The sequence below is a fragment of the Schistocerca gregaria genome, chromosome 1 (genome assembly GCF_023897955.1).
Source record: "Schistocerca gregaria isolate iqSchGreg1 chromosome 1, iqSchGreg1.2, whole genome shotgun sequence".
Lineage (NCBI taxonomy): Eukaryota > Metazoa > Arthropoda > Insecta > Orthoptera > Acrididae > Schistocerca > Schistocerca gregaria.
The window spans coordinates 1100652795-1100670019 of record NC_064920.1 but is presented as its reverse complement, the minus strand read 5'-3'; the positions used below and the strand labels follow the sequence as shown (position 1 = coordinate 1100670019).

At 38.8% G+C, this 17225-nt stretch overlaps 1 protein-coding gene across 3 annotated transcripts in view; it reads left to right on the top strand.

Moving 5' to 3' along the window:
- The first annotated feature begins 7147 nt into the window (after nt 1–7147).
- LOC126282382 (U4/U6 small nuclear ribonucleoprotein Prp4) overlaps nt 7148–17225 on the top strand; it is a 49551-nt gene continuing 39473 nt past the window's right edge. Inside the window, exons 1-3 of one of the 3 annotated variants that reach the window (XM_049982055.1) lie at nt 7148–7289; nt 10304–10543; nt 14557–14761. In XM_049982055.1, coding sequence (XP_049838012.1) covers nt 10321–10543; nt 14557–14761 — 428 coding nt within the window. In that variant the 5' untranslated portion in view covers nt 7148–7289; nt 10304–10320. Of the gene's footprint in view, nt 7290–8096; nt 8388–10303; nt 10544–14556; nt 14762–17225 lie in introns of those variants that run through there. The other 2 variants (XM_049982042.1, XM_049982049.1) reach the window with 2 other exon arrangements.

Sequence of the window (17225 nt, the reverse complement as noted above, 5' to 3'; positions counted from 1 at the left end):
TTATGGCTGCTTCGTGATTCTGTAATGCATTTTCATGCCGCGAAAAAATAGGTTGGAAATGCTCACAAATTTGTGTTTTTACGTCATTACAGACTTTTTGACATTTCGATTCGATTTTATGTAATTCAGTAGTTAAATCTTCACGTGTTTGTTCAAGCATATGTTCCACTATGTCTAACTTTTGAAGCTTTTGCTGTGTTTGTCTCTGATTTTGTTCCATTGTGTCCAACTTTTGCTGTGTTTGTCTCTGATTTTGTTCCACTGTGTCTAATTTTTGAAGCTTTTGTTGTTTTTGTCTCTGATTTTGTTCCATTGTGTCTAACTTTTGAAGATTTTGTTCCATTGTGTCTAACTGTTGCTGTGTTTGTCTCTGGTTTTGTTTCATTTGTTGCATTAATTCCAATAATAATGTATTAGTGTCTGGAATCTGATCACTATGCTTTTCGGCAGTGCATTTGCACCGGCAACATTCACAGTTTGACAAGCAGAAAATGTGTCTCGGCTTATTTGAGAAAACGGTGAGGACGCAAAACCTGAATGTACAGTATTTGCAAGATTGTGTCCTGTCATATCGGATTCCTGACGCGAGCTGTTGCCGACCAATCGATCGATAATGCTTCCCTGTTCACTAATTGTTTCACTGCCTACACCATTATTTGCAACCCGCTCCATTTCCCTATGCACTATTACCAAATTATTACTTTGGACATTAGTTAATTAATTACATGGTGGCGCCAACACACTGCTTTCGTCTTCACTGTCATTTCTCAGTTTACTTTGGAGCCTAGTATTACGTTTTTCACACGCCATTATTGTCACAATTTTTCACACGACAACACAAAAAAGCACAATTTGAAGAGCAAAAATAAGAGAACACATTAACATAGCACTGAAAATAATATCTAGTTAATTGCAAGCGCAGCTGAGAAATACTTGGTGCAACTCTACATGCATGCCACAACTGTTGTACTGTACAACAATGAAAGACTACAACTACAAAGGAAATTCCCTCTATGATTACGCGCTAGCAATAAAAAAAATCTACATTAATTACACAAACTACAAGAAAAAATCAGAAGATTCCAGTGAGGTATCCTCGGCTAAGGGTCGACATATGAAACGTCCCCTTTGAACAATTTATACACGACTGGTCTATGTGAAACGTCCTCTTTGAACAATTATACACGAATGTGCTTAAACTGACACACAATAGTTTTTAGCGCAACGCAATCTGACTTCCAAAAATCCCTACGAAAGAATGGCCCTGACTAGCATTAACCTATACGTTTCACAAATCACTTACCTCACAAAAATCTTCGTTACTGAAGCTACTACAATACAGCGAGCGCCACTACTGCCAGCTAAATAAAAGATTCAAACTACTGAAGGCACTAACTACTGATAGGCATAGTTAGCAAATGAAAGATTTTAATAGAGAACAAACAATGTATTTACCTCACTAGTCATAATATATATAGCAGTTCATGACACCAATTCTTACAAATTTCAAAACTCCGCCATCTCTCTCCCCACGTCCACCACTGCTGGCGGCTCACCTCCAACTGCGCAACGCTACGCGCTGTTAGCATCCAGCTGCCGCTGCTCAACACTACAATGGCGAGTATTACAACAATGCCAACCAGCCACAGACTGCACACGGCACAGCCAGTGATTTTCATACAGAGCGCTACGTGGCGGCGGCGTTACCAATAAAAAAAACCTAAACAGCCTACTTACAAGTTTGACGATCTGTTTGCCACCTGCATATAACATTCATCACAAGAAAGGCTGATTAGCGCATTACTCTCCTGCTGGAATCCTATTCTCCATATACAGCTCAGTAATAAAATTTCTACAAAGCGGAACATGCTCATTATGGCTCCATTTCTTGTCTCTACTGCCATCTGAGTCTGCACACCGACATTCTTTGGTTTAGTGCCAATACCACCCAATATTCTACAGTTTTGGACAGGGTGAGTGCGAGGTGTGGATGAGTCACAAATCTTTTGAAATGCCTCAAAAGAGATGATGGTCATAGCTGCCTTGTGTCGATTGTCACACTGAGAGGTATGCCTCCCACAATGAAATAATATATAAATTATATGACATTACTATTCTGTTTTTTGCACAGCATAAATTCTGTGCACAGTTCACCTCTTATACCTATACCATCGTTATAGTGAAGTAAATTTATATGCTCACTCGACATGCCGCCTATTCCTGCCATGGCCATCATTTGAGGACACATTTGGTTTAATGGACTTGAGGTGCTACATCGATACTCGTGTATGACTTCAGTTAGTCTTACAGGTGGGTGTCGCCAGTTTTGCTCCGCCACATTGTTAGATTCAGTAGCACTTTGTAGCTGGTTTGTGTTATCAGTTGACTGTATCATATTTTCAATATTCGTATGCCAGCTACTCTGCTGACTATTATTCCAATGTTGTTGCAGATTATTTCCGTTTTGAAAATACCCACAGTTGTATCTTGCAACAAGTCGCCTACGACTGTTGAATGGTGGCGAGTTTATGCAATCATTTAGCCAGTTATTTGCACCATTGTGATGTAATGGTAACACACCTTACTTCTTCCATTAACATTTCTACTGTAGTTATGATACTGATTGTTACCATTTGCAACAGACGAACTGCTATAGTTACTGATGTTTAACTTAGTCTCTCCATGTAAAAGGGTCAGGATAATCAAGGGTTGACATGAAGATATACAAGTCAGTGTTGAGTATGTGTAGCAGATTTTCCTACATGTGAACAGCGAGTTTGGATTTTAGCATCTGTATCACCTCTTGTTGTGACACAGGATCATTCCAGTAATGAGACTTGTTTACATACTTTTCAAAATATTTTCAGTGGATGCTGCACTTACTGTTATAAGGCTCCTGATTATACACTTCTCTCCAACGGCGGTCCTGAGTTCTAGTAGACAGGTGAGTGCTTAGGAAGGGAATGAACTGTGTGTAAGAATGACAGTAGTCTGCTATTTCACTGGTCCGCAAAGCACCATCGCCTTGAAAGTGTGTAGACACAAATTGAATTTTCTGAATATCTGTCTATGTACACTCCTGGAAATTGAAATAAGAACACCGTGAATTCATTGTCCCAGGAAGGGGAAACTTTATTGACACATTCCTGGGGTCAGATACGTCACATGATCACACTGACAGAACCACAGGCACATAGACACAGGGAACAGAGCATGCACAATGTCGGCACTAGTACAGTCTATATCCACCTTTCGCAGCAATGCAGGCTGCTATTCTTCCATGGAGACGATCGTAAAGATGCTGGATGTAGTCCTGTGGAACGGCTTGCCATGCCATTTCCACCTGGCGCCTCAGTTGGACCAGCGTTCGTGCTGGACGTGCAGACCGCATGAGACGACGCTTCATCCAGTCCCAAACATGCTCAATAGGGGACAGATCCGGAGATCTTGCTGGCCAGTGTAGTTGACTTACACCTTCTAGAGCACCTTGGGTGGCACGGGATACATGCGGACGTCCATTATCCTGTTGGAACAGCAAGTTCCCTTGCCGGTCTAGGAATGGTAGAACGATGGGTTCGATGACGGCTTGGATGTACCGTGCACTATTCAGTGTCCCCTCGACGATCACCAGAGGTGTACGGCCAGTGTAGGAGATCGCTCCCCACACCATGATGCCGGGTGTTGGCCCTGTGTGCCTCAGTCGTATGCAGTCCTGATTGTGGCGCTCACCTGCACGGCGCCAAACACGCATACGACCATCATTGGCACCAAGGCAGAAGCGACTCTCATCGCTGAAGACGACAAGTCTCCATTCGTCCCTCCATTCACGCCTGTCGCGTCGCCACTGCAGGCGGGCTGCACGATGTTGGGGCGTGAGCGGAAGACGGCCTAACGGTGTGAGGGACCGTAGCCCAGCTTCATGGAGACGGTTGCGAATGGTCCTCACCGATACCCCAGGAGCAACAGTGTCCCTAATTTGCTGGGAAGTGGCGGTGCGGTCCCCTACAGCACTGCGTAGGATCCTACGGTCTTGGCGTGCATCCGTGCGTCGCTGTGGTCCGGTCCCAGATCGACGGGCACGTGCACCTTCCGCCGACCACTCGCGACAACATCGATGTACTGTGGAGACGTGTTGAGCAATTCGGCGGTACGTCCACCCGGCCTCCCGCATGCCCACTATACGCCCTCGCTCAAAGTCCGGCAACTGCACATAAGGTTCACGTCCACGCTGTCGCGGCATGCTACCAGTGTTAAAGACTGCGATGGAGCTCCGTATGCCACGGCAAACTGGCTGACACTGACGGCGGCGGTGGACAAATGCTGCGCAGCTAGCGCCATTCGACGGCCAACACCGCGGTTCCTGGTGTGTCCGCTGTGCCGTGCGTGTGATCATTGCTTGTACAGCCCTCTCGCAGTGTCCGGAGCAAGTATGGTGGGTCTGAACACCGGTGTCAATGTGTTCTTTTTTCCATTTCCAGGAGTGTACTTGCCATCAAACACTGAAACACTTAAAGAAAATAACTGGGTGTGAGCTTCTCTTATCAGGGATGACTATCTGAAACTGCCTATATTTCAGAAGTTTCTCTTTGGTAATTACAGAGGATAAACCAGTAACCACCCTCACATTAAGAGGTACATGACTTCTTGGCGATCTAACATTTATAGTGCCACATCTGTTTACATCTGTGTCTTGCAGTGAAACAGTATATGTTTCAGTAAGTCGAATAGCAGTAGGCATTACATCTTTAACTACATCTTTTACTGATGATACTTCCCTTTAAATGCTTCTCCAGTCATGTCATCACACCATTGTGATGATTTAGTCTCATTCACCTTGTTAAAGTCAGTCTGTCCTAACAAAGCTTGATTAATTACTTGCTGCACTACTACATGTAGTTCTTTCTGCAAGCACACCATGAGCTGAAAATCTCATTGATTTAACCAGTAAACGAAGTAAAGCGTGATCTTTTTACTCTTTTCATCGAACATTTCCTGTATTTGTCTTTCTTGCTCAACAGCAAGAGTCTGTACATGTCCAGCAAGCTGCTGAGCGGTTCCTCCTAACGCTTCATGAGCTGCTTGTATTTGATTGACTTGCCTAGACAGATTAGTCACAGCCTATACCAAATCTTTATAGGCTTTCTTATGATCGGCAATTTCCATCTTCATACTACGAAAGATTTGTTTTAATTGACAATTAACTCTCGTTTCTAGTTCAGATGTTTCAAGTACAAAATTCGTATTCATATTAGAATTTAACTGTGTAGTTACATTAATGTACATTTCAGATGCAATACACCTGAAGGTTCTGTTCATTTGCGTCATGTGCTTATGAACCATGTGCTCTGAATTCGAGATTGATATCTCCTCAAAAAATTCTCATAGATCGGTAAACGATAACGGTAAAGGATTACATAAAGGAGCCGATTCTGTGTATTCTGCAGACAGTTCCGTTCTGCATATCACAGAATCCACCTTTTCGATTGAGGAACCTGGTATTTCTTGTTCGTGATCTACTGATTCCATGTCGTGATTCTCAGTGGAAGCCATCTCTTTAGGCCTTCCGACTTTTCCCATATTTAATTGATTCAGAATAATTTTTGAATAGTTTTTCAAATTGATATGTACCTTACCTATCGTTTTAAAGTCAATCCTGGCTGCAATTTCACTCAAATGAGCTCCATAGCTTCTGACTTACAATTAAAAAAAATCTTACGACACTAAAATTTATCCATTGGGTTGACCATAATCTCGACATAAAAAATTAGAAAATAATATTTCCAATGCAAATGTGGGCAGGTTTAAACACAAATAAGTTCCTCCAAAAAAACACATAAAGATAGAACAGTAACTCTCTTACCTTTCCTTATTAATGCTACACAGAAGTGTGTAATTTACTAGTTCAATCAATACGAAAAATTTTCCTGTTATCTTCATCATAGATTTGGTCAATATTCTATTCTCTTTTACTTATTGTTTTCAGTGTAAGCTTGCTCATTAAATTGTTGTCCATATAAAAAAACACAATTTTTAAATACACAATGATACAAGAGATGAAATTACATACTTACATAAGATTGGATTCAATACACCTTAGTTAATGGTGGACAATTTAATGTGGCTTACTACTACTAATGAATAAGTAGTTCCCACCACTCCTTAATTGAAAGTTCTGATAAAATAGGCAGTTGTAGTAAAGAAAAATCAAATTAATCTTTGTCTTATCTACAAGAGTAAATGCAATGAATGTAGCAGATATTCCTCCTTTTAAATGAAATACTTTAAATATCAGTGGGGTTTTCATTCAGTTTTTATGAGATTAGGAAATATCGGCTAGGTTTACAAACTTTTAGGAATCGATCCATTTAATAATTGCGCAACTGCGTGATTATTAAGCAATTTTCTTTAGACGAAAATCTAATCTAGTGTAATATCCAGACTTTGTTAATAAAGCAGGTACAGTTTTTAAAATAGTAATAAGGAAACTGGAGCTAAATGACATTCAAAATTATCACATGAAACAAATCGATTCTGATTAAAAGATGCTCATGTTTAACATTACCTGATCATTTCTCTCAATAACTTTTATGAAAGGTAAATTTGGACAAATTTCCCAACACAATTAATCTTGAAAAGGGTTACTATTCATTTGCACGTAACTCTTTTGTATCGCTTGTGAATAAATAGTGGCCGTTATTTAAGTTCCAACCCTCGTAATTATAATTCTAGAAGAAAAGTGACATTCATTACTCAACATTAAGGTTGTCTTTAGCACAGAAAAGGGTGCACAAAGAGCAAGAAAAATTGTTGAGAAATTACCCAGTGATATAAAATGTCTAACAGACAGCAAGATAAAATTTGAAAAAAATTTAAAATGTTTCTCTTTCGCAACTCCTTCTGTGCCCTAGAAGCATTTTTATGTTTGTAATGTGTAAAACGTGGTGGTTAGGAAATGCTAACTCAATATGTATATTTTGCTTTCATTTTGGGGAAAAAATTGTATTGTGATGTTTAGAGTACAAATATATGTACAAATTAATTTGCAATATGAATGTAAAATGACTACTTCCACATCATGACGATTTATTGTGCAAAATGATCCATGGAATATGAAAGTAACTAACTTTGTACTTTTGATCTAGTTTCTGATGTTTTTTTCTTTGCTTTGAGTTTGATAGCTGTATGTTTACTTGCAGTGGCCAAGTTGCATTTTTCTATGAGAAAAGAAACATTTGATTCAAGTGCAGTTGAATCATCGACTAGTAGTGTGTGAAATACGAAGAAATCATGTAATACAAACATGTTGTTGTTGTCTTCAGTCCTGAGACTGGTTTGATGCAGCTCTCCATGCTACTCTATCCTGTGCAAGCTGCTTCATCTCCCAGTACCTACTGCAACCTACATCCTTCTGAATCTGCTTAGTGTACTGATCTCTCGGTCTCCCTCTACGATTTTTACCCTCCACACTGCCCTCCAATGCTAAATTTGTGATCCCTTGATGCCTCAAAACATGTCCTACCAACCGATCCCTTCTTCTAGTCAAGTTGTGCCACAAACTTCTCTTCTCCCCAATCCTATTCAATACCTCCTCATTAGTTACGTGATCTATCCACCTTATCTTCAGTATTCTTCCATATACAAACATATAAAACAATATTTATAAACGAATGCATAGAACCCATTTACTTTTCCATGGCGTATTTTTTCCTATGTAGCAAAAAACATCATAAACAACTGTGTTTTTCTCCTTCGGTTGCATTGACGGTTTCGCTTAATAAAAGGTCGTTTAATGAAAATTGCTTGATCGATTTGTAAAGTGTAGATATCAGCTATACAATTATCCTAAAACCTATAAAATGTTCCCTTCAGATATCTGGCCACTCTCATGGAAGAACATTTAATGGAAAAAATATCAAAATACTCAACATTTGCTGTTTGTCATGAAAACTAAACAAAATTATAAAATAAAGGCTAAGAAAATGCAAAAGCATAAAATCACTATATTTAAATGAGTGAGCGTGGTGGACATAAGTTAACTTGTGATGTTAGCAGAGGACGACATATCAACAGCAAGGGCAAAATGTTCTTCCGGGAATACCTTGACGTGATGTGCGGATACACAAAACTCTGTTGTTGAAGTGCTTTGGTTGTGTTTACAAGTTACATGTGCTGCTGTGTTTTGTAAGTGTTTGGTAGCGTTCAAAATATTATGGGATAGCAAGGAAGTTGTTTATGTCGATCGTAAAGTCTGTTTGGATTATGTCGAATAGTAAAATACGTGCTTTGAGACTTACTGTTGTGAAATAGTGAAATATGTCACAGTCTTCCAAAAAATATCAAGAGAATAGTTTGAATCGTGCGACTTAAAGAACACACGTGACGTCCTAGTAAATATTATTTATCTTGTGTCTCTAGATTACTGTCAGGCAAGGGACGAGTAAAAAGGGACTAGACGTATCAGTAATTAAGCACAGTAGTATCGCAGTGCTCGTTTGTTGACTTAAATTTGCTGCTATTTTTTTTGTCGTTCAGAGTTCCCTTTGCTGAAAACCATCGAAAGTATTTAATTCTAGTTAGCAAAACACATTATGCGAAATGGATAGTTTTTCCCAGATTCCAGAAGACATTTGTCAATTTCGAAACTCTGTACAAGGGACGTGTTTCAGTGACATTTTTAGCTTTCAGTCACATTTTAGGGAAAGCTGCGACTCTGAAGTTCTTCCATCCCACATTTTCAAGAAGTACTTTTTGACACTTTTGTAGATTTCACGTTGTTAGACAAAATTGTGTAAAATTATTCGTAATTCTATGAGTGTTCGACAGTTAAACGCTCTGAAGTAATAAACAAACACTGTAGTACTGAATTTCATTTTTTCGGAAATTTGAAACCAGTCCCCGTATTCTTAACAAATGTGTGGGCTTCCGCGGCCGGTGTTAGACACATAACTATCCTTGGTATACTACCTTGTCGTCAAGATACAACAACCGACGTGTATTCAAGAGTTGCAGGGTCCTTCCTGAGGGCAAAGACTCGTAATGCTATTATTTATGAGGTTAGATTAGATCCAGTTTTCGTTCAATAGCCCCAAAAATCAGATGATTCTCGTGGACGTGGAACATCCCAGAAAGTATAACATAAAAGACATAGAACCTCTGAATATAATACTGGTGACATGTTCCACATCCACGAAGATCTCCTCAACACGGATCTATGGAACGAAAAACTAATCTAATCTAATCTTCCCAGAACGAATGTTAGGAGATTGTCAAGATATGTGGATAAATGACAATAAATGGGAGCTGCTATTAATACCAACGCAATTAACACACTGTCAGAATGAAATATGATTGTGCAGTTTTAATAAACATATCATACACAAAATTCCTAATCTTGAAGCGTTGTCAAAACTGGAAGCCAACAGATATTTTTACTTAAGCTGGTCTAAGAGCTTCTGTTAAGATAATCATCTTTACAGTAGAAGGAGTTGCCTACCAAAAAGTCTTTCATACTCTGTTTACACTATGGTTTATCTAAACCAAGTTTTAATCTTGGTCCTTGGGATTACGCAAACAAAAGCTACTTCATTTTGGAATGAGTCACTATATTGTTTACAGAATGCTGATTAAAAATTTATAAACAAAGAATTAGTAAAACATGAAAAAGCATAGTATGTGAATAAATGTGATTTCCTAATCCTATTATTTATCCAAATCAGATGTCTATTAGTACTGCTTATGTGCCTGCACTTGTGTGAGAGAACTGTTAAAGAAAGTGATAAAGATTTGAAGAAATGTGTTGTATTTGTTATTCAAGCTGTCTGTCTATAGATTTCTTGCCGCATTAGTTCTTGGAGATTTGCGCTAGGTGGACTCATCTCTGTAATTTTTTTGTTTACCACTTTGCTGTGACTATGCAGAAGTTTAGTCTGTCTAAGATCCTTTGGTGAATTACAATATAGAACCGAGTTAATTTAGCTTTAGAACCTAACAGCAATTTACTTTGGTCGTGAGACCTTGCTAACTTTCAGTGCCTCTTATCTTTGGAGTGCTGTGTTAGTAAAATGGTGCTAACATTCTTTAAATTATGGCTGAATAACATGTACCATGTTTTGTAAATAGAAGTTTCTTTTAAAAATATTTATCTTTTAAATTATCTGTCTTTTTGATTATCCATGCTGTCTGGGGTCTGCCTTAACCTGATTAATAAAGAGCATACTGTACCAGTAAATCATATAGAAATTTCCATTCTTTATTTTATTAATAATACACATTTTTAATGCTGCTATTATCTTGATTTTTTCAGTTGAAACTTGAAAAACCATGTCTGATGATGAAGATATTCTGTACATAAAAAAGCAGAAGACAATCCACTATGGCTCACTTGAGGAACAAGAGCGGAATAGGCTGAATGCTGCTGCCGCTGCTTCTGCAGCTGCTACAACTACTGGTGCACCTACATCATCTGTGGACAGTGATGGGGACAGTCCACCAACTGCAATGGTATCTTCACCGCCTGAGGCAGGGAATGTCAACATATCAGATGGTACAATTTTTTTTTCTTTTTTTTGTAACAATGTTATGTGATATTGGTATTAAAAAATGGGGTCGCCATTGACACAACTTTTCAAATATAGGTTGTGGTTACAGATTTCTAGTGTGCCCTAAGGCGAAGTTAGAGGATGATAGTGTGCTTATGAGTTGATAAAAGACACAAAATGCCATAAGAATTAGCTTTGTTTGTTTGTTTGTGTGTGTGTGTGTGTGTGTGTGTGTGTGTGTGTGTGTGTGTGTAAAAAAAATGAGGGTTGCTGTGGCAGACTGATCTGTTATATAGCACAAGGTCTGCTTGTAAATTGCTTGTGATTTGACAGTCAGCCAGTGTGTCATAACAATGCACTCATGAAAATCCCTTATTTTCTCATTGGGGGCTGATATTTTCAAATTTTTAATACATTTGAAGGCATTAATAACAAGAATCTCCTCCCCAGTTCGGAACATTCTCTCAGGAGCCCCAATACTTTGACAGTTAAAATATATGCGTCGTCGTCATCAAGTGGGTACATTGTGCTAACAAATATTTGCCTTGTTGACAGCGTCACTGGTCCAAGTTGATGTGTGGTGTTGTGTTATTCAATAGTGAGTCGAGGGCAAATGGAAATCCTGTTATTTGATTTATTTTTTTTGTCCTTTGTGAATAGTTTTTTACAATTACCAAAGAAAATAATCACTAGTTAGTACTTCAATTTTCATAATAGTAAGCACTTCTTCCTGATGTGTGGTGTATGGAGGTTGAGCAAGTACAGGGTGTTTCGAAATCAACATACTGATTTTAAGGCGTTGTAGCATTTATTACGTTCAACTTACAATTGTAAATAATACCCCAAATGAAAGAGCAACTTATACAGTTTTGTGAGTATACCTGTATGCAATGAGAAGAGTATGGAATGACAAAGGGTGACTGAGAAAAGTGTTGAATGAGTGTGCTTAGCCTCTAGAAATATCCCGCGGAAAGTTTATGGGCCTTTCTTTTTTGGTGAATCAACTGCAACTGATGTTTCTGATCTTGATGTGCTACAGCTATGGCCTGTGCCTCAATGGGAAGAAGCTGACTTCCCATCTTTATTTGGGAGTAAGATGGTGCACCGCCTCACTGGCATAGCTCAGTACGTGACTGGTTAAATAATGTTGTATCCGACCGGTGGATTGGGCGCAAGGGACTGGTTGGCACAGCATTTTATGCATGATCACTTCGTTCACAAACGATCTGGTGCAATCATGTGTACGTGCCTCCAATACCAGCTGATCTACCCGATTTTAGAAAGTGTTGTTGCAACAGTTACTCCTGACAGATTGATCAAGCTTCCGCAACAACTCACCTATCGATTCGATGTGTGATCGGTGTTCACACTGAATAATTGTAAGAAAAACTGTTTGTGTTTCTCTTTAATTTGGTGTATTATTTATAATTGTTGGGTGAATGTAATATGTGCTACGAAGCCCATATATTCATTTTGAAACACCCTGTATAGCCTTCAGGAGAAGAAAAAGAAAAAAACTGCGTAAAAATGATAACACTGTACCAATTTATGTAAGAAAAATCATACTCATCACCTTTTTGTTCGGTAGTTATCACAGGTGTTCAAAATTGCCATCTTCAAATAGTTTTTAGACACTTCTTCCTTAGAGCTTTTGCCCAAGGTCAGCTGTAATTGTACGTATTGTTTAAATATCTCCCCAAGGTTCTGCTTCTTTGGTATGCACTGTCCCTTAAGGTTCACAGTCCAGGACCCTACATGATTATCATGAAGATTAACTCATAAGTCACAATGGTAGTTAGGCAACAGACCATCCAATTAGAAGAAAAATGTTTCATTCTTGCAAAGTTTATCCAGGAAAGGATATTTTGTGTCATATATTTGATTGAATTAAAAACCTAGAACATGAATGCCACAAGACAAAACAGTTTATATACCGGGTGTTTCATTTATATGATGACCACCTGCCTGGGGGATTGCAGGCCATGCCTGCTGGTCAAATGTGTCCCATGGGACTGCACCATGCCACCCCCCCCCCCCCCCCCCCCCCACCTCTCCTCCCTCTTTTTTTGTGGGTTTTAGCCTGAAGGCTGTACAGGCATATGTGCCTTGTCAGTCAGTGTCATTCGAGCAGTGAAACAAGCATCATGAGTGTGACACTGAAGTTTGTTACACAACAATGTCGGGACTGAATTATTCAATTCCACAACAAGTGTTTGTTTATGATTCGGACTGTTCGGAAATCGTTTGAACAGAAGTTTCCAGCTGTTCGAATTCTGAGTTGTGATGTAATTCACAAACTAGTGAATAAATTTTATGAGATTGGAAGTGTTCAAGACGAGAAGCAGAAATGACGACTTACAGGTCTCACAGAAGCTTGTCTTGATGACTCTGCACAGACCTGGAAAATTCTTCTGAAAAATGTCTTAGACATCTTTTGCAGCAAACAAAATATTGTGTGCTTCTCTACAAAGGGATGTTAAGTTGCTTGAGCTAAGGTCCTATAAAGTATCAGTAGTACAAGAACTTCTACCTGGTGATCATGCACACAGGGTTAAGTTTTGTGAATGAGTTATAAAACGAGTGCATGACTGTGAAATGCGTCTTTACCTTATTCATTTTCAGACGAGTCTTGGATCCATTTACAAGGGTATGGTAATTCCCAAAACCGTCGACATTGGAGCGCAGATAGACTTGTTGTGCTTAATGAGGAACCCGTTCGTGATCAGAAAATAGGGATGTGGTGTACAGTTAGTGGTGACAGAATAACATGCCCAGTTTTTTTTTTTTTTTTAATGACACAGTTACAAGTAAAAGACACGTGAAAAATATTTTGCAACTATTTTTTAATGAACTGACTGAAAGAGAACAAAGCTTCCCATTTTTTCAACGGGTTTTGGCAAGGGCTCATACTGCCAATGATCCTTTTGTATTAATGGACTGAGATCCGCCTCGATTGCGAAAAAACACCTAGTGTTTACCTAGGTTTCGGTGTAGATAACTACACCTTCTTCAGAACAATAAACTCAAAAGTGTCTATAAAGACCTTTGTCAATAATTAAAAGCTCAGCATAGCTATATATTTATAAAAGAAAAAGATGACACATAAAAGTACATGTGAACAAAGTCAAAAGAATAACTTAACTTAATGGTGTACACTCCACCTCACATCAGCATGTGTTCGATGGGCCATGTCCCGTCGCAAACTGCAGTTATAAATCCGTTCTCACTTCTCCAGGCTCTAATAATGGTCATCTTCTTTTAATATTTGGAAAAGTTACTTTATGCACACTAAACTTCTGATGATGTAAGAGAGCAACATATGTTGGTTCTACTAACCTGAACCTCACATTGATGTCATTTGCTAGATTTTCATAAACAGCCCTGCAACATCTCCCACAATTTCCCACTTACACATTTTGCATTGGATTATTCCATATTCCAGCTAGCATTGTTGCACTTCTATTGAACAGTTATGGTCTCAGCTTTCTTCTAACACTTTGATATTTTCTTTTGTTTTTAAATGGTAAGTTCTTCTCCATTTTGTTTATTGATTTACCAGTCACAGAGCAACACTAAAATACTGTATTCAACTGAGATATGTTAAAAAGAGTACGTCATATCACCAGTTGATGTATTTCAGTCCAACTTCTGATGGGACGCCAATGACCACACTGTTACAGTGTTCACATGTATTTTAGTACGCCTTGTCTACTCACTCACTATTGGCGCAGAACTAAAATGTAGAACATGGTATTATTATGTTATTTAACTTATATATCAAGCAATTTATGAAGAAAGGGAGTGAGAGAAATGGGACGAGTGAGATGTCAACAATTGTGTATGTTTTGAGAGTAAACTAGAATGATAATGTAATATATCTGTAGTAAGTTATTTTTATATGCTTACACATCTCTGTATAACTGGATGTGTCTTGTAATACAAGCAAATATTACTATTACATTAGATAAATATTAACATGTTACTTGAATATATAGCTACCATTTTTTTTTATGTTTAGAATATATGGAACTCGAGGAAGAAATGAATCGTGATCGTCAGGCATTATTAGAAGAATTTGAAAGACGTAAACGAGCACGTCAGATTAATGTATCAACTGATGATGAAGAGGTGAAACGTAATCTAAGACAACTTGGAGAACCAATATGCTTATTTGGGGAAGGTCCAGCAGACAGGCGTAGTCGTCTGAGGGATCTGCTAGCAAGGTAGTCCTGTATTGTCAACTGTGAAGAAGTAGTACAGTAGATTATTTGTATTTTATAGGTATTATACATGAACTACACTGTAAGATGTGCGGAAGTTGATAGTCACTATATTCCAGAACTTGGGATTATTTGACAAAAGAATGGCAAATAGTTGGAGCTAATAGTTCTTTCTGATCAACAGGTGTAAAAGTGGCTTAAAACTCTAGATTGAAGGGCACAATCTGATAACACTGTAAGAAATAAATCATTTATTCCCTCACATTCTGCCCAGTTGTGATGTCCTTGATCTTGAATTACTTTACAGTGTACTTCCTTCAAACCTTTCACCTCTTACTTGACAAACCAAAGAACTGTGGCATCTGAAAACTAGTAACTACCTACGTTTTTGTACACATCATCAGTATGCTGTTTCCAGGTAGGGAGTAAATGTTTCTCCTACTTTTCTTTGGCTGTCCCTTCATTTTGGAATATTTTTCTCTTTGTAGATATATTAAATTTTGGTGTTACCTCAAGACTGTAAATCTGATAATGAAAGCAGCATATTATTAGCCTGACAAGCATTGTAATAAAAGTAAATTTGAAAAAAAGCAATCTTCCTTAGCAATATAGTTGTTCGTATGAGATTTAAGTAATAGAATATAGTTAATGTAGCACTTCCCTCTCATCAACAGTTCCCATTGTCCAGTGTTATACATCAATTCATTCTACATTTACAGGGTGTCCCAGGAAGATTGGTCAATATTCAGGCATATGACAGGTGATTGTACAATTAACTGGGCACCAAGATTGTCAGACTTTACACCATTACATTCTTTTCTGTGGGGCTTGATAATGTCTTGAGTTGTCCAAACAAAAGGTGAATGCAGAAGATGAAATGGATGGTTGCGTAACTGTTGCTGCTGCCTTCATTAGGAAACATGCAGAGGCACTCAGACAAGCAGCACAACATGTTCTCCCAAGAGTGCACAAATGCATTGAAGTTGATGGTGGGATATTTAAACTTTTGTTGTGAACTGTACAACAGCTGTAAACCTTACAGTGTATTAAATAATACACAAACAAAGAACAATGCGTATTAAATGTATTCTGTCTCATAAACTATTTGGAATAGGGCATTTGTCTGTAGGAAGTATTTCACTTCAAATGATTGTTCCTGTCGTATCCCTGAATATTGACCAGTCCTCCTTTGATGCCCTTTATAACTCACAAGTAATAAAATATTCTGGGCTATTATGCCGTGTCCAAATGCATTTCACTTTAAAACCCATTGTTTTGTCCCCACCTGCGAAGGACATTATCAATGGGGATGTCCTATCTTCTTTGAGTGTCCAGTTCACAATTTGGCTCCCTACTGACCAGCAAAATTCTGATTACGCATGCTCCCATGCAATGGTTTGGCATCAGAGGCTTTGAATAGCTGAGTTCAGTTGACTGCTGTCGGTTGCTGTCATCCGCTGTTGCTATCTCCCCATGGTGGAAGATTAGTGAGCGTCCTCAGCATTGGAATCCAGATGTCATTTAGTTTTATGCCCTCTTCCTTCCTACTGAAATTCCTGGAATGTTTAACAATCTCTATGGCCACTCTGTACATCCTTTCATGGCATCCTCTTGTGGCTGCAAAGCATGTTCCGCAAAGCTGATCTGTCTGTTGTTTTTTGGGCATTCTTTCTGTGCCCCCCCCCCTCTCCACACACACACACACACACACACACACACACACACACACACACACACACACACACACACACACACACACACACACCTCCCCTGCCCATTGTCTAACCTCCCGACTGCACCTAACTGCCCTACTCTCTCTCCACCTCGTTCCTGCACACTCCCTAGCAGCACTTAAACATCCCCCACCCCTACCCTCTGTCTGTCCTCCTCTCTGCCCCAGCCTCCTCCTTACTCCCACCCAGTTGCCTCTCCCATCACGTACTGCTGCTGCTACTTGCAATGTGGCTTCAGCTGCCAGAGACCGCAGTCGTGTGTGTAGACTAAAGCATTATATGAAAGTGAAGCAGAGACCATGGGCTGAGAAGAAAAACTTTTAGAGTGTTTGAAGTGCTATAGTATTCAAATATTGTTAAACTACTGTCTAGGCAGATAATGTTTTAGGTAAGGAAAGAAGCCTGTGGAATATTCTTGCTAGTAGAAGAGGTAAATCGATGGGACATCTTCAGAAGCATCCAAGAACAGGAACGGTAGAGGGAGAAAGAAGACTGGAACTTGAAAAACAGATTATAGGAGTTGTTGAATATGACAATTATGCACTAATGAAAAGATTAACACGGTACAGGAGATGCAACATGGCATCAATCTAATAAAAAAGATTGAAGAGTTTAAAAAAAAAATCAATTGAATGGTGTTGACTCCAGATTTCAATGCTTGGCAAGACAGTCATAATTAACGTAATTGATATATTAAGTTGCCACTATTGATCATTTTCTTTGATGAAAATATT